Source organism: Hemicordylus capensis, chromosome 1 (assembly GCF_027244095.1).
Source record: "Hemicordylus capensis ecotype Gifberg chromosome 1, rHemCap1.1.pri, whole genome shotgun sequence".
NCBI classification, from domain to species: Eukaryota; Metazoa; Chordata; class Lepidosauria; order Squamata; family Cordylidae; genus Hemicordylus; species Hemicordylus capensis.
Window position 1 is genome coordinate 73,050,651 of NC_069657.1, and position 18,550 is coordinate 73,069,200.

The window sequence follows — 18,550 nt, forward strand, 5'->3', positions numbered from 1 at the left end:
TTCAGCTGTAAATGCTACTAGTATTGTTATATTGCCACACCATGAAATACGTTATAATTTATTTGAGGCTTTCCCCCCAGTTTTCCTTATTTGCTCACATTGTCTCTGTAGTATGTTGATTTACAGTTAATAGATCATATTCATCAGTACTCAAAAGGATTTTCAGCCTTAATCCACATCTAAAGCTGATACTGGGAGAATTGGTGTCAAGCATCAACACTGGCATTGTCGAGAAGCTGCTCTGGATCCTCAGGAGGACGTACCTCTGCTCTCTGAGACCACTTCTGTGCTTGTAGCCTTTGTGTCATGGCGATAGAGTTGTTTTCTCAGGGTCCACCACAGAGAGCAGATTGCTGAGGACCTACTGAAACTGGAGCTGGCCCTATCTGGCACAACAAAAGCAGCTCAGATGGAGGCTAATCCATGTCTTCCTTTCTTTTCAACAAAATTGAATGCTGCCAAAATACCTCAATTAATGGATACCCCATTGAAGCCTGAAGAATTTTAATGTGCTTAGAATGATACATTTGCTGCACTTGTCAAGTTGGGGAGAAGCTGTAATTATGTGGTAGAGAGCTGTATGCATATTTTGCATATATGAAGCTGAGAGATTCAGTGCCAACAGGCCTCTGCCTGAGACCCTCATGAACCAAGTTTGAGACCTGTGCCAGCCACAATGAGGTTGGTACTACTAGTGCAATTTTTACAGCTGGCTGTTTTGATGCCCTCTACCCAATCTGTGTTGTGGTGTGTAGGTATCCATGTTCAGGAAGCCTATTGTTCACAAAAGCCTGATTCTGTAAGTAATTTTATACCTTCTCCATGTGTTACAAGCTCTTGTGTACACCTGGTGACTTTAGCTTCATATGCACAATAGGTTAGGGAACATAATGGAAAATAGTTATATTAGTTGGTTAAAACAGGAAAAGTCTTCAATTTCATTGCTGTAGAAGAAACATGCCTAGTAAAATCTGGATTTCATTTGCTTATGAATGCTCTGGAAAATATTTATCATTAACCTGAGGGTTCATGATAAGACCCTACACAGGGTCAAGATATTTTTATTTCCACATAACATTAAGCATTTAAAACCAGATCTTCCTTGGGGCAACTTGTCTTAGTACTTCAGAAATCATTGAGCTTTAAACTGTTCCATGATCTGGTCTAAAAGTATTTGTATATCTTTCTTAGCAATCACCTATTGCAAACACTGCCCAGAAATGGTCTGTTTTCTTCATCTACTCTATATGGACATTTGAAATACAAAAGCAGGTACCTGGAAGACAAATGGTCTACTGTGTTCTTAGGCACTGAAATAGTTAAATACTCATGCTTGGTTATTTGGCTGCAGTCCTAAAATTACTGGCTTACATGCTGTGTGGGGTAATGTGGATGATTCAGCACTACCTGCATTGCTACAGAACAACCTCGTTCTGTTGTGACTTAAAGTTCAGGAATCACAGTTGTGAGATGTGATTGCACAACTTAAAGTCCCAACAGGGCAATTCTGCAATGTCACGAGCAGTGCAGAACCCACCACATTATCTTGTTCAGCATGTGATCCACTGTTTAGTGAGTTCAACAGAACGACCTGTGATTTAACTGCTTTCAAAGCTATGGGCACAAATTTTAAGTTATGTGCCCATATGAAGCTGCAATCACCAAGTGTGCACAACAGCTTGTAACATGTAGGAATAGGTATAAAATTATTTTTAGAATCGGGCTTTTGTGCACAAAAGGCTTGCTGACCAAGAATAGCTCAATATAATGAAAGACATTTGGCTGAATATAACAAAGAGATTGTTATAGAACATTCTCACAACCAGCCCTACCTGGGTAGGACATGACTAGTTCAGGTAGGGCTGGTCATGTGAAGCTCCAGGATTGCTCTCAGTCTTGTTGTTCCTCCCCTGGGTAGCCGTGCTTGGCTACCGAGGACATAGGTTTTGGGCGGTATATAAGTATGTTAAATAAAGTGAGGTAGGAGGACAAGCACTCGCGTCTCCTACCTCACTCGCTTGGTTGTGTGCTGCCGACAGCCATCTTCATGATAGAGTCAGGGGGAAGGTGTGGCCAAGCAGCATGGAGCTTTCCCAATGCACTGTGCTGCTCACACAGTGCATTGTGGGAAGCCAGAGGACTCCCAGCTCCCGGCTGTAGCCCTGAAGAACGCCACTGCGGCTTTCTGTCTGCATGCAATTGGCAGAGCCCAACAGAGGTTCTGATCGCGCGTGCGTGCATGTGTGTATAAAGCGGATAGGTTCTTTCCTCCCCTCCAGCCTGCACCTGTTTTTGTGAAAGAGTTCAGTGCCCTGAAGTGTTATTTCAAATGTAGCATAGCCCATGTGAAGAAACATAATTAGTACATCGTATTGTTTTCAACGTCAGCCAGCCTGAGGAAGTTTGCAAGCAGCATAGAACAGCAGCAACCCTTATCCTTGGTATCAGGTATTCAGAGCTCTAAAAGTAAAGGTAAAGTGTGCCGTCAAGTCGGTGTTGACTCCTGGTACCCACAGAGCCCTGTGGTTGTCTTTGGAAGAATACAGGAGGGGTTTACCGTTGCCTCTTCCCATGCAGTATGAGATGATGCCTTTCAGCATCTTCCTATATCACTGCTTCCCGATATAAGTGTTTCCCATACCAGCAGAGATTTGAACCAGCAACCTCTGGCTTGCTAATCAAATCATTTCCCCGCTGTGCCATTAGGTGGTAGGGATTCAGAGCTCTACTGCTTGTGAAAATGGAGGTTTTGTTTTATCACCAAGGCTGGGGGCGGGGTGGGGATCTGTTTTCCATGAATTTGTCTAATGCCATACCCCTTGCCATGTTCATTTAATACATTGTTTTAAAATAAAGCATCTGTACATTCAATCACTGCATGCCAAAACATACTATGAGTAGAAATGAAGTCTGTTTGGAAAAATTTAGAGGAAATGCCCTTACTGGTCAGAAATGCAACACGAGTTGGGATACCATTGCAGAATTTTACTGTGCGGGATGTATGTTGATTATGACTTCACAATAAATCTGAGAGACAAATGCCTATGTGTGGTTGGTTTTATTTTAGGAGAGGTATGAAAAATGCTTTTGTAAATTAAAGTTTACAGTAGGGAAATATCAGAATATCTGCTTTCCATTCCAAGAATGATCTAAAACCTCATTTCCTTTAGAAAATAGTTTTCAAACGTAAAAAAAGAAAATATTTATCAAAAACTAACACAAAGATTCATAGACATTTTCATTATTGTCTTCTGCTATGGTACCATTTACTTTGATTTGTAAATGTTAGGTTTGTTCTTAAAAAGCACACAGAATTCAGAGGCACTTTGTTAAAACTAAAGGTTTTAACCCAACAGTGGCTTGTGTCCTAAGGAGTCCTTGTGGAAGGAAAGAAATGTTAGGATACAACCCAATGTTTCCTTTAAGTCTGCCTTTCTTACAGAGCAACTCCCACTGAATTTATTTGGATTTTCTCTCCAGTAAGTATGATTAGTGTTGCAATTTCAGGCCTTCCGCCTATATTGATAGTTGCCATGAAATAGCAAGACTGCCAAAACTGATGGTATCCTTCAATACTGGCCACTGTTATTGTTGCACTTTCATGGTCTTCAAGTATATTCAGTTTACAATGGCCTAATCAACAGAACCAAAATAATTGTGTTTCATGACTAGCAGTGGCACTGTTCTTTGTTTCGAATCTCTATTGCACTCATTCTTCTCACCCTGTCTGTTCTTATCTAAACCTGAAGGCAGTAGGGTGAAGAGGAGAGCTCAGCCCATCCAGAGAACTAGAGCACTCACTTTCCTTTCCCACTCTTATTTCTTAGTAAAAAGCTTTTTAAATACATTTTTCTCTTTCTTTTGTTTTGTTTTCTTGACATTTATCTCTGGTTCTTTTCTCCCTGAAGTCTGCAGATTGTCCAGGCTCCTTGTTATTTCAGTTGTGGGTTCAGCTTTGGCTCCTGAAAAATAAGTAGCATTATTGCTTTCAATACTGAAAAAAGAAGTGTCAGAAATGTCCTCAGAAAAATACTTAGCAACATGGTTCTTTATTCAGTGGCTCTCTTACCCCTGGACTTCTGGGTCAAAGTCCAGGACCTCCACACACACAGGCCCCCCCCACTAATCCTTCTTAGTCTGTCCCGGGTGGTGTGGTTGTAAAATAAAAATACTGTGTGTGGGTGAGGAGGGCCTCCAAAGGCCTTATAGGTCCAGGCTTCAAAATTACCAAGGTGGACCTCTGTCTTTATTATAGCACAATCACTATATCATAGATTATGCATATCTCTTGAGTATTTCATTCTATACTGACATATATTATTGTCTTTGCTGAATGACATAACCACAGTTCAGTGCTAGGATGTGTCCTTTGCATTAAGGGATTTAAGGGTCATATCCAGTATCTGCAATTAAAGGATTCTAAGTAGAAGGAATGGGAAAGACCCATGTCTAAGATCCAGGACATTTATTGCTTGTCAAAAGCCATTGAGCTTTATCATATTTACACTCCAGTTTCATGCTTTGCATTCTTCCGCACTTTGGCCCCTGCTTACCTGAACAGAGAAGAAAAGAAAGAGGGGAACATGGGTGGCAGTGGCAAGCAGGTGACTGCTGCTACCCTTCCTCTCAGTAAGTGTGTATGTGTGTGGGGGGGGGGGCAGGATGCAGTAGTAGTAATTCTTCAGAGGGTGGGGGAAGATGAAGAAATGACCACATTTCCCCACCATTCACCATTGGCAACGAGATATGTGGTGGCTCCTCCCTCTTGAAGAATGGACCTCCGTCCCTGTGTTATTGCAGAGCACGCTAGGGGGAAGCCCCTTTGCTGAAGGGAGGGTAGGGTGAAAGGAGCCGGCTGCAACATGAGAGACACACTGCCATTGCGCAACTTGGCTAGTCCCTGATAAGTTTTTCCATGACAAACCCCACGTCTAATTATCTTGGACTGACAATTGTTTGTCTCACTGGTCAAGAAGGAAGAAACAGAACTAGTGAGAAGGAGAGGGGATTTCTAGCACCATAGCAGCTGCTAAATAAACTTGGCTCCTGAATGATTGGTCTTTAAATGGAATTTTTTTTAATGGGACTGACATAGCATTTTATAGAACTGCTTTAGTGAATGCATTGCAGATCCTATGGCAGATTGGCTGGTGATTTGTCTGTGTTTGACATATTTCCCCAATTTAGGAATTTAAGTTGTGAGAGAAAGGCCAAGTCTGTAATGAGAACAAGAAGAAACTTATACAGAGACTATCTGATTTGGAGGCAGCTTTCCAGCTCCCCCTAAGAATGCAGTCAATTTCCTAGCAAAACTTGCTTCTCATTTGATTTGCCATTTCACATTTTTACAAACGGTTCCCATGGTAGATATAAACTCCCCAATTTCTTGGCTTATACATTCCATTCTTCCTCAGGGACAAAGCAGACGTGATGGTGGCATGATACAGATCATGCTGAATCCCCACAAAGTGGAGGGTGGGTGGATGATTTAAAGTGCACTGGTGTGGGTAGGGCAGGGTTCATAGTTTTACCCTTGCCCCACATGTTCTCCATGAAACCAGTTCTTCCTAGCTTCCCCCCCGCCCCCCGCCTCCCTGTATAGTTTTTCCTGGAGTCCACCAGGAGGTTTTTTCAGGAATGGCTCTATGCCTCGGGGTATCTGAAAGAGCGAATCTGCTTCACAGCAGATTTGAGGCATTTTAATTCAAGGGATTAGATGGACCATTTGCATAGCCATCAGCACCTCCTTCGCATAGCCATCAGCACATCCATCAACATCTTCGGAGAAAGCAGAAGCCCTCGAGTTTTTTTCCAAAAGCTGCTGGAAATAGAGGATTTTTTAACCCTGGACATAACTCTGACTAAGCCAGAATTCGCAGCCTCCATTCGGGGAGAATCAAAGTCCTGTCTGTCCCGATAGCCCGCAGGGTAGTTGGATTAAATCCAGCGAATATGTGGACTGCCACACTCCAATCAGAACTGGATTCGGGGGGAAAGCCCTGACTGTAAAACCTCCTGGAAGTTTTTCACACAGGGCTTTTAAAGCTCTTTAACTCGCATCTCCTCCAGAATGGAGGGGGTGCGTTCATATATCAGCCAGATTTACTCCGAATTCCCTGCGAGTTATTGGGGAGCAGTTCACACATAATTAGGGTTTTTCACAGTGTGTTAGAGTGTAGCTCGATTTATATCGGGGATAAAAAAATCCACTATTTGTGTCAGTGTTTTGGGACAACTTCGAGTTTGCAGTAAAGCTTCCCTGCAAAGCCTGCTTGTGTAAAAGTCCCAGAAAAACTGGCATCCCTCAGGGGAGGATTTTTTGTTTAAAACAATATGAGCTATTATGGATGACCTACAACATTTCCCGATTATATTTTCTGTGGCTTTGATTAAACCTTCTTACAGCTTTGCATGGTTTCCCAGTATTCTAAACAGCAATTTCATTGGTGTCATTAAGCCGAAAGTGCTGAGTAGGGGTGTGCATGGAACCGGCTGGCCCAGTTCAATTCAAGGCTGAACTGGACTCAAACCTGACCAGCCCAGTTCAGTTTCACACCCCCTCGAAACCTGCCCCCCGGTTTGGGTTTTTTTGCAAATTTCTTTTCTTTTAAAAAACATTTTTAGCCCCTTTGGGGGGCTTCATCTAGGCCGCGGGGGGGGGATGCGAAGATTCCCCCTCCCCCCACCGGTCTCCATCATCACCACTGCAGCCCGTCCAGCCACTTTTCTGTGGCCCATCCGGCCATTTTGGAAAACTGCCACACGTGCAAATGGCCTCTGTAAGGCCTGGCATTGCCCAGGGCCTCACAGAGGCCATTTGCACATGTGCAGTGGCCATTTTATTTTATTTTATTTAAATGGTCACCACACATGTGAAAATGGCCTCTGCGAGGCCCTGGGCAATGCCAGGCCTCACAGACGCCATTTGTCCATGTGCAGCGGTGTCCAAAATGGCTGCCACGCCAAGAAACGGAGGCCTGAATGGGCCAGAAAAAGTGGACGGACAGGCTGCGGTGGTGATGATGGAGGGCAGGGGGAGGGGTAACCTTCGCGGAGTCGCCCGTGGCCTAGACAAAGCCCCGCGAGGGGGCTAAAAGGTAAAAAATATTTTTAAAAAAAAATTCGCAGATGCATGAGAGGGTTTGGTTCCAGTCCAGATGGAACCGGGGTGGGTGGGTTTGGATCGACCCCGAACCATCGAACCGAACCACCAGACTGGTTTGCACATCCCTAGTGCTGAGAGGATTTATGAGCTAAGAGCAAGTTTCTTGCAGTTTCGAAATGGACCCACATTGTTCTTGTCATCTGCTACAGCTGTGGCCTACCCCTTGCTGCGTGGCTATCCCTTCCAAGCTCCTGTAGAATTGTCTGGTATTCATATGTTGTAGCCACTGAGCCTCAGGTTTGCTAGTCTCATGGCCAGTCACCCCATTTATCATACTGTGTGTCATTTTTAGTCCTAATTGCCAGATGTCCTTGCCAGCGAATAACCAGGCTGACCTTGAATTCTCTCCCCATGTGCTCCTACATTTCATGGAATAATACATTATCCACATTAACTCTGGAAACAACAAAGAGAGATTGCTTATGAACAGAGGATAATGGGACACAGATTACTCTTACCTGCATATGACAATTGTGATGGCAATTTCCCAAGGATATATGGTATCAAGCTGATGTTATGAATTCACAATAGCATCTAGTATCTGTCTAGAAAATTGCACCCTGGCCCCTTTTTGCCTTTTTTCATTACCTTGAGCTTCCTGTCCCTGAGTTCCATTCTCTTCTCCATTAGGATAAGGATGGGTTTTGCAATAGCTTTGAGGGAGATCTGACAGACTGGAAGTCAATTGAGTTGCTGAATCTGACTCTGCTGAGGTCAGAGAAGAAGCATCTGAAACAAGTTATTTACTTACTTATTTTGAGAATGTTATATCCCATGTTTCAATGTAAAACATTTCCTGGGTGAGTTACAACAGAACAGCTAAAAGAACCAAAACTTCTTTAATATCAATAATAACAAATCTCTAATGGGTCAGTAGCAAGATAAGGAACACCAGACATATTTCTGGTTCCATACACAATACTGGCCAGAAGGCAGCATTGTTGAGAAACTGCTGAGGGCCCAGGGCCCTTAGCAGTTTAGTAAGGTTAGTAGAAAATCTACTAAACAGAACACTTGGCTAGTAAGACTATACTCCAAATGTGTGTTTTATGTTGTTATGGCTAAAGCAATAATACTCAAACTAATATCAGGAAACAATTATTATAAGGGCTGTGCATGAAACGTATTTTACATTTGGTTTCAAGCTCGAAACAAAATGCAGATGTCTGAAATGTTTTGTTGAGACAGCAGTCGAACCTGTTCTGATGGAACAAAACTTGAAACACCACACTGATCCCCATGGGTAGTTCCTAGGGACTCCAAAGTGGGTTGTGTGGTAGGGCACAATGGGTGCTACCTACCAGTCAACCCACAAAATAAATGGGCAAGCAGGCAACTTTTAACAGTTTTTTAACCTTTCCCCAAAACCCCATGGGGATGCCCTACCACCCAACCCATTTTGGTGTCCCTAGGAGATACCCATAGGGAACAATGGGGCCTTTCGAGTTTCTCCATTGTTTCCTATGGCCACACCAGCTGCACTCACACGAGTGAACACAAGTTTTGCATTGCAACTGATTTGAAAAAACAATGCAGAAGCTTTGAAAAAACAATGCAGTAGGAACATGTCCCTCCCAATACAGAACACACATTTCAAACACTGTCCAAAAATGTTCAAAAAAGAATCACTGACCCAGAATCTACCGCCAGCCACAGTGCCTGCACTGGGTAGAGTGCTGGACTAGGACCGGGGAGACCCAAGTTCAAATCCCCATTCAGCCATGATACTGCTGGGTGACTCTGGGCCAGTCATTTCTCTCTCAGTCTAACCTACTTCACAGGGTTGTTGTGAGGTTGTTGTATGTAGTACACCGCTCTGGGCTCCGTGGAGGAAGAGCGGGATATAAAATGTAACAAACAAACAAACAAACAAACAAATAAAATAAGTTGCTCTCTCTCACACAATTATGACTCCTTACTTTCTGGCATTGCAACAGCTGCCACAGCAGCACCCTTAGCAGCAAGCATAGCCATAAACTCAACTAGAGCAACTCACTCCTTTGGGCTCCCTGCCTCCTCCCTCCCCCCAGCCAATGGGGGCACAGTTGCCCATTACAGCATTGGATTTGTAGAATAACAAGCCAACTAAGAAGCAAGGAGATCGTAAGCCAAGTGGAAATCAGTGCCAGAAAACCAATCAGCAAGGGAAAATCAGGCCTCCAAAAGAGTACTCGAAACAGGCCCTTTTTGTTCCGAGCTTGAAACAGGCCCTTTATTTAAAGGGCATTTTTTCCAAGCTTGAGACGCTCAAAATGGCCCATTTTGAGTCGAAATGTGTTGACGCCAAAACATTTTGCACATCCCTATTTACAATAAGTGGAAAAGGTGGATGCTGCAGTACAATACACGGAAGAGAGAGTTGTAATTACATTGCATGCCTTTGTTTCTATCTTATACCATTTCCCCCTTTAGCATATATTGATATTATTGATATTTTTAATGAAAGCAAAAAAAAAAAAAAAAAAGTTTCGGTATTACCAGAATCTTCAGAGTCCTGAGCAAAAGTTATATTAAAGCCATGTGCCATTTCGCTTGATTTCTGGAGATTTCCAGCAGACCCTTTTTCTTTTGCAACTCTGAAGGAAGGAGTTCGCCTGTCAATGAGCATATTAGGAGAAATTAGTTCCCCTCTACTGAAAAATTCAACTATGAATTGCATTAGGAGGCAGTCATATAAACAGCTGCCATTGAGGTGGATGGATATGTATATATTAACTAAAAGCAATCTTTGGATATTTCCATATTGTAATAAATAAGAAGCACTGGTGCAGCACTTTCCTCAGCATGTTTTGACTCTCACTCCTCACACACCAACAGCCTTTCATAGTCCTTAGGTGGTGGGAATCTATGCTATATGGAAAGGAGGGTCCTCTCCATATAGAAGTCTATATAGAAAGCAGGATCCTAGCATGTTTTTCTCAGTGCCCCCTGCTGGCCAGCCCCCGCATTTTGTGATGAACTGATTATTAGTTTTATGACAAGTGGTGGTTCTTCACAAAATGCACTAGCTGGTGTGGCAGTAACTTTGGTTACACTTACGTATTTTAGCACAACCCTAAAATTCTGAACACCTAACTTGGGGACACATTTCCTGGCAAACTGCAGTCTTTTTCTACCTATATTACTGCTCAAAGTGAGAAATCAGTTCTGGACTTGTGATGCTTCGTCGGTGCTCCTCCTCGCCAGTGAAGCCAGCCAGGAGCCCCTACCCTACTTTGTTCTATAGCTTTCTAGCCCCCCACTTCTGCACCTTTCCACCCTCCCACGCTTTATCCCCAATCTGCTGGACTTCTCCACACTACTACTCTGCATCTACTGGGCTACTCTGCTTGTTGTCTGACACAACTTTGCCCATCTCAAACATTACACCTTTCAACTTTCTTCTTCTTTTGCTCATCTTCTCCTTTTCTCAAAGTGCTGTTTCTGATCACAGCGTTATGTACGACAAAGCAATGCTGAGTCTATAACGTTATTTTCATTTGTTGCTGCAGAAAAAAAATGTTTTTCTCCTAGAAAGTTAGGAACACCAGAAGCTGCCTTATACAGTGTCAGACCATTGACCCATCTAGCTCAGTACTGTCTACATCGGGCCTGCTCAACTTAGTCCCCCAAGCTGATTTTTGGATGACAACTCCCATAATCCCCACCCACAGTGGCCAATAGCTAGGGGTTATGGGAATTGTAGGCCATCTGCAGGATGGTCTACACTGACTGGCAGTAGCTCTCCAGGGCTTTCTGCAGAAGTCTTTCCCAACTCTATCTGGAAATGCCAGGGCTTGAACTTGGGACCTTGGGACCTGCATGCAAAACAGACGTTCTACCGCTGAGCTATGACCCCATCCCCTAAGGGGAATATCTTACAGCAGACAGTGCGCTCATGTGTAGTCACCTATTGAAATGCAAACCAAGGCAAACCCTGCTAAGCAAAGGAGGCAATTCATGCTTTCTACCATAAGTCTGGCTCTCCATTCCAAAGGCTGGGGTGCCACGCACAGGCATCAGCCCCACTATCTTGATGTGCATCTTTATATCTTTACGTTGTATCTTTATATCTTTACGCCCCATAAAAAGGGACAATGTGTCCTTCACACATAATTAAGCACCAAGGACAGAAATTGGATATCCGAACAGAATGAGATGGATAAATTGGTTCATGATCATGTTATCTCAGTGGTGTATTGTTTTACAGAGAGCAGTGTTGATAACAATATACTGGCACCCTGGATCTTAATTTCTGCAGGCACAATCAGGACTACCCACATACTGTTGCTATTTCAGAGGCTGCAGATGTACAGCTTGTACATCCAATGATCTGAAGCATTTGCATACTGTCGGAGTATGATCAGCTCACAAAGGGCAGCCCATCTGGGATCTCTTTGCAGGATGTAATACGCTATAGATGAATTCTAAAGGAAATTTCAGCAGCTGTACAGAAAACAATGAGTACCTGTGAAGGAAACCTTTCATGACCTGCCTTTCAACAGAACCTTCCTCTGCAAAGACCCAAGGTTTGATCGGAGAGCTCATGGACACTGTGGTGACTGGAACCTCCTTCTTCAGAGAGCACTGGCTGCTATGGTGGCCTTATAGAATCCATGTTTTAAAAGCAATTATAAGGAGAAAAGGAAGGTAATTATTATAAAGTTGTACACCGCCCAGAGCCACTGGATGGGGTGGTTTATTATTATTATTATTATTATTATTATTATTATTATTATTATTATTAATAATAATAATAACAAATTATTATTATTATTATTAATAATCACATTCATCTCATAATTCATCTCATAATAAAAGACCCAGCAAAAGGTGCAGTTCCAAGTAATTATAGACCGATAACCTGCCTGCCAACCATGTTCAAATTGGTAATGCAACACTTATTAACTAATAAGCAGCTTCCAGTTGAACAGAAAGGAAATTGCCTGAACACCAGAGGCGCAAAAGACCAGCTGCTGATTGACAAAATGATTTTAGAAAATGGCAAGAGAAGAAAAACACATCTAAGTGTTGCGTGGATTGACTACAAGAAGTCCTTCGACTCATTGCCATATATAGATACTAAAATGTTTAGAAACAACTGGTGTCAGCAAAAACATTCAGATATTTATTTAAAAAAGCAATGAGCAAGTGGAGTACACAGTTTACAATAAATGGCGAGACACTTGGATAGGTTAGCATTAGAAGAGGTATTTTCCAAGGAGACTCACTATCCCCTCTGTTGTTTGTAATCGCCACTTTCACAAATACTAAACAAAACAGGCTTCGGATACCAAACATCTAAAACATCAAGTAAAATCAACTATCTGCTGTAGGTGGACGATTTGAAGTTGTATGGAAAGTCCCAGTCAGAAATCGAATCACTGCTAAACACTGTCCATATATTCAGTAGCGATATAGCAATGGAGTTTGGACTAGACAAGTGTGCTGCATTAATAATGAACAGAGGGAAAATAAGAAAAACAGAAGGAACAGAACTGCCCAATGGAAGCAACATCAAGAACCTGGAAGAGAAAGAACTTTACAAATACTTGGGCATTCCCAGGCTGATAATATCGCACACACTGAAGTTAAAAGAAAGATTGGAAGTGAATACATCAGGAGAGTTAGAAAAATCCTAAAGTCCAAACTCAATAGTGGGAACACCATACACGCCATAAACACCTGGGCTATACCTGTTATTAGATACAGTGCAGGAATAATAGACTTGATCCAGGCAGAGCTAGAGACGCTAGATCGTAAGACCAGGAAATTAATGACCATCAATCATGCTCTGCACCCATGCAGTGATGTAGATAGGCTATACCTCCCTCGCAGCTCGGGTGGAAGAGGAATGCTGCAAGTCCATCAAACAGTAGAGGAGGAGAAAAGAGGCCTTGCAGAATACATAAAGGACAGTAAAGAAGATGCCCTTAAAATGGTCAATAATGAGAAACTATTCAACACCAATGAAACAAAGCAGGCCTACAAGAAAGAACAAGTCAAGAACTGAGAAGAAAAATGGAGAAATAAGCCCCTGCATGGTCAATATTTGCACAATATAAGTGGAAATTCGGACATCACCAAGACCTGGCAATGGCTTAAGAATGGCAACTTGAAGAAAGAAACAGAGGGTTGAATACTGGCTGCACAAGAACAGGCACTAAGAACAAATGCAATAAGAGCAAAAGTAGAAAAATCCACAACAAACAGCAAGTGCCACCTTTGTAAAGAAGCAGATGAAACAGTGGACCACCTAATCAGCTGTTGTAAAAAGATCATACAGACTGACTACAAGCAAAGGCATGACAAGGTAGCAGGGATGATACACTGGAACATCTGCAAAAAATACAAGCTACCTGTAGCCAAAAATTGGTGGGACCATACAATTGAAAAAGTTGAAGAAAATGAAGATGCAAAAATATTATGGGACTTCCGACTACAAACAGACAAACATCTACCACACAATACACCAGATATAACTGTAGTCGAGAAGAAAGAAAAACAAGTTAAAATAATCGACATAGCAATACCAGGGGATAGCAGAATAGAAGAAAAAGAAATAGAAAAAATCACAAAATACAAAGATCTACAAATTGAAATTGAAAGGCTGTGGCAGAAAAAGACCAAAATAATTCCTGTGGTAACTGGTGCCCTGGGTGCAATTCCAAAACAACCTGAAGAGCACCTCAACACCATAGGGGCCACAGAAATCACCATCAGCAAATTACAAAAAGCAACTTTACTGGGAACAGCCTATTTTCTGCGACGATATCTATAACAACAAGAACAATATTGACAATAAAATTCAGCCATCCCAGGTCCTTGAGAAGGACTCGATGTCTGGATAAAACAAGCCAGCCAATAACACTTGCCTGACTGTGTAAACAAGACATAATAATAACAAAGGTGCTTAAAGATGCTTAAACAAAAAAATTAAGGTTTTGATTGTAGAATATCTGGGACTGTGCCAAATTCTGAAGCATTGCTCTATGTTAATTTTGATTCTGCCCAAATTACCTCCATATCCATAATTTATTAAATCACAACACACCTAGGAACACAGGAGGCTCCCTTATACCGAGTCAGACCCACTGGTCCATCTAGCTCAGTATTGTCTACACAGTCTGGCAGCATCTTCTCCAAGGTTGTAGGCAGGAATGTCTCTCAGCCCTCTCAAGGAGATGCCAGGGTGGGAACTTGGAACCTTCTGCATGCAAGCATGCAAGCATACAGATGGTCATCCCAGAGCGGCCTCATCCCCTAAGGGGAATAACATACAGTGCTCACAAGTTGTCTCCTATTCAAATGCAAACCAGGGTAGACCCTGCTTAGCACAGAGGATAATTCATACTTGCTACCACAAGACACCTTGTGGGCATGTTGGCTGAAAAGGCAGGGTAGAATAGGGGGAAACATGCCCCACAAAACTGAATCAAGCAAACTTACCTATGTTACTCAGTAATGCTTGCAGCCAATCCTCCATCAGCTTTGGAGAAGGTGCTGCAAAGTAATACTCTGCTCCATTGCTCAGCCTGTAAATCATGGATTGAAGCAACGTTATCAACCCTTCACAAGAAAATGCCTTTTTAAGTACAGAGACAAACGCCGCAGTATGGCCATCTATAGTGAGATTTAGTCTGCTCTGTAAATGCCTGTAATCATTGAAGGGCATGCCCCACATATATGCATACAGAACTCTGATTTCACTTGAGGACCTGAGACTGCATCCCCCAACCCCCGTGACCCTTTGCTTTTCCCTCCCACTCCCTTTTTCTTGGTCTGTGCTGAAAACAAAATGGAAAAAACTACCTAGAAATAATAAAAAGTTATTATTATTATCTTGTGTCTTATAATAATAAGACACAAGATCCATTCACAGATTATGTTCAGCACTCGTACAGTGTACAGTATAGTCATTCATATCATGTTATGCTGAACTCAGGTACAGAAGTACACTTCCTGTCTCTACCATGCATTTGAAGGGCCTGTATCCAGGCTCACTTTTAAAATGCACACAGGTATAGTGAGTCACACAAACACATGTACAACTGTACAGACATCTGTACACTCATACAGCATAATGTCTGAATCAGGCTAAAGTCAGAACCCCCTTTTCCAAGTTTTGATAGGATAAAGAGAATGTTATACCAATTAGTCCTAATACTGGCGCTAACATTTTGGAGTAAATGAAAGGCCTGATAGTGGCTCCATTGTTCCAGTCACCAGTGACCTGCCCTAGCATAGTAAGGAGAAGGTGTAAAGGTGCAGAACAGATGCAGAAGTTAAACTATAGGGACACTGTCAAATAACACTTTTGTGTGTGTGTGTGGGGGGGAGCAATTCATGGGTGCTGCTGCCACCTTGACTTTTTTCATACGCATACCGGCTGAAACACTCGAAATCTCATAATATGATTCTAGTGGCAATGAAGATGGTGGCATTCCCCTTTAAAAAAAACAAAACAGGCATCTATGCCTCCCCAGGAATATCCTAAGCAAAACATAACACATTTGTCATACATATTGCTTGCACTGTCACTGATATGACTTACTTCAAGCTGAAAGCATTTTCTTTCCTTAAATAGTGGGTCAGCTTCTCGGTCTTGGCTCCAGCAGTGCTGACTGACAAGATGGGAGTTGCATCCTGAAAAAATGTTTTTTAAAAGAGAGATTATAAGCAAAGCTTTTCAGTCCAATTTCTCAGATTCAAACCCTTGTATTCTCTAGATCAGTGTTTTTCTCTTTTGGGAAACACTGGGATTACCTGGAAGCATATCAGATATTCCTCAGTGAGAAGATCAGAAATGGCTAACAAGCTTCTTTGAATGGAACATTAGTTCTCACCGTAAAGGTTTCTTCTTGCTGGTGTACATGACCGGCTCAGAGCCACCCAGTGAGTTTCATGGCTGACCGGGGATTTGAACTCATATCTCCCCAGTCTTAACCACTACACCATGCTGCCTATATATTCGCCAGTCAGATTGCATACAATGTTGACCAGCTACCTTACAAAAGACAAGACTATAGACTTCTCTTGTTCAATATTTCTTTCAAAAGAAATAGAATTTTCAGTAGGAAAAACCTTATAATGCACCTTAAAGAAGAATGAAATGATTATTAAAAAAATTACCTGGGTTGCTTCCTTTTCATTACTGTAGAATTCAAGTTTCTGTCCCACAAATTTAACATAGTAAGTGTTCCAAGCCCTAGTCTTTGGCTACAAAACATATAAAACAAAGTCAATAGCCTATCTAGTCTAACCTTTTGGGTGGATAATCTGTCAATTATCATTGCATCATGCTATTGCTTGGGTTTGACACATTGTTGCTTATTTTTATTATTATTATTACATTTATATCCCGCTCTTCCTCCAAGGAGCCCAAAGCGGTGTACTACATACTTGTTTCTCTTTCACAACAACCCTGTGAAGTAGGTTGGGCTGAGAGAGAAGTGACTGGCCCAGAGTCACCCAGCTAGTTTCATGGCTGAATGGGGATTTGAACTCGGGTCTCCCCGGTCCTAGTCCAGTACTCTAACCACTACACCACGCTGGCTCTGATGTCTGGCTCATTTTTGCTCTGATTAGGTTCATCAAATGTGTTGTACAATAGATTGCTCTTCTGAACCATGTTATTGGCTGGTAGGATAAGCAGTACAAAATAAGGATGTGCAAATCAATTCTAATCTGAATAGATTTGGCTAGGATCTGGTCAATTTGAGTGATTCAAATCGAATTAACCCAATTTGAACAGATCAGAATCAATTCAACCTGTATGTGGAGAGAAGGGGGATGAGAGCCTCCTTTCAGCATTTTTTTCATTTTAAAGAAAGAGGCGCCAGGGTGATGGGAAATTATCTTTACTGTGCAGAGCCTGAAGCCGGGGCGGGGAGGGGGGGAGCAGATGGTGACCTGACTTGCCAACTCCCTGTGGCTGCTGCTTTTAAAAACAAGAGGTGTTGTGCATAAACACCAGTGTTCTAGTGAAAAAACAGCGGGCTATCCACTCAAATGGCCTCCCATGCGTCCATATCAATTCGTGCACATCCCAAGTACAGACTGCTGAAATACACAATTCAGGCAGAGCTCTTTCCAAGAGTTCAGTTTCTTCATAAATGCAGTATAATAATAAATTAAGTTAGCATCCGAGCAGCTTCTGTCCTGTTGTGCTAGCTGTTTCCTCTGTCCCCACCCGCTCCTCATTGCTGCAGTTCCCAGAGTTGCTAGAAAAGCCATTGCTGAAGTTTGAGGGATCCTCAGCAACAATGTAAGATGCAGCATGGTGGCTGCAGGGAGATGAGGGGGAGGTGTTTCCCAAGAAAATGGTGAACACATGGAAGGCGTGCCGATGGAGCACTAATATATGATGCTGCCTATTGCAATTAACATGAACCAAAGATTTGCAAATATTTTTACAAAAACAAAACATCTTTTAATCTTATAATATAGCAATATGAAAAGTAAAATGACATTGTAATAATATCTTATCATTTTTGCTTTGCAGTTAGCTTTAGGAATATAATCTGAATAAAATATATATATTTTTAAAAACCCAAAACTTGATGGGGAAGTTAGGGCCCAGCAACGAGTTAAGAATCGAATGTTTAGCTGGAGAAAATTAGGGAAAAGGGTGGGGGAAGGAGGAAGTATCGAGAGGAGTAGTTATATGGGGACTGGCAAGAAAAACTCTTCTGGCATTTTCATCAGTGCTTTCTTAATTTACCTTTTTCAGAATCTCTGTTATCCCAAAATGGGAAAGCAACTGAGTCTAACATTATTGTCTTTGAATCTATGTTGTCCATAACCTGTTTGCCCTTTCCTTACATATCATGAAGATTGTTTCAACCAGCTGTTACCTGTTTTCTTCCTGGAAGGATCTGGTCCCTCTTCTCTAGGAAACCCTCCATGTTCTGGTGAGTTGGAGAAACCTGAAATGCATAAAGTCCTTGTTGAGAGCTTAAGCAAGCTTGATGAAAGCTTGGGCATAGCAGCTCACAAGTTCACATTTATGGTTTATGGCCACTCCATGTGCTACCAATTATAAAACTTAGTTTAAGGCAACTATACTTTTCTCCTCTATGTCTATGCACGCTAAAGATTTGTAACTAGGCATAAACAGCAGTGCAAAATGTTGTATAACTGCTTCAGCTTTACAGAAAGGAACTGCGTGCTCAAAGAGAAGTTAAGTGTTTGCTGTCAAGGTAAGTAGATAGGGAGATCATTCTGATGATCAGTGCTACCCAATAGGGCAGCACTAGCCTGGCTAGGGTTGGTTGTGAGAACTGCCGAGATCAATCCCGAACCTGCCACTCCTCTGCTGGGTAGCCTGGGTTTTGTATCCAATGTTCCATTGAGCCAGACAGATGGAAGGAGTGTCCAGCAGCGGGAAACTCTCCCAATGCACCA

At 42.2% G+C, this 18,550-nt stretch overlaps 1 protein-coding gene across 1 annotated transcript in view; it reads right to left on the bottom strand.

Moving 5' to 3' along the window:
• Positions 1-3,042: 3,042 nt before the first annotated feature.
• Positions 3,043-18,550, bottom strand: part of SPTBN5 (spectrin beta, non-erythrocytic 5) — a 198,457-nt gene continuing 182,949 nt past the window's right edge. Inside the window, exons 65-72 of the mRNA XM_053313122.1 lie at positions 18,001-18,072; positions 16,277-16,363; positions 15,699-15,790; positions 14,594-14,679; positions 11,613-11,748; positions 9,644-9,759; positions 7,754-7,894; positions 3,043-3,962 (exon numbers count right to left, since the gene is read on the bottom strand). Of these exons, the coding sequence (XP_053169097.1) occupies positions 3,817-3,962; positions 7,754-7,894; positions 9,644-9,759; positions 11,613-11,748; positions 14,594-14,679; positions 15,699-15,790; positions 16,277-16,363; positions 18,001-18,072 (876 nt within the window). The 3' untranslated portion in view covers positions 3,043-3,816. The remainder of the gene's footprint in view (positions 3,963-7,753; positions 7,895-9,643; positions 9,760-11,612; positions 11,749-14,593; positions 14,680-15,698; positions 15,791-16,276; positions 16,364-18,000; positions 18,073-18,550) is intronic.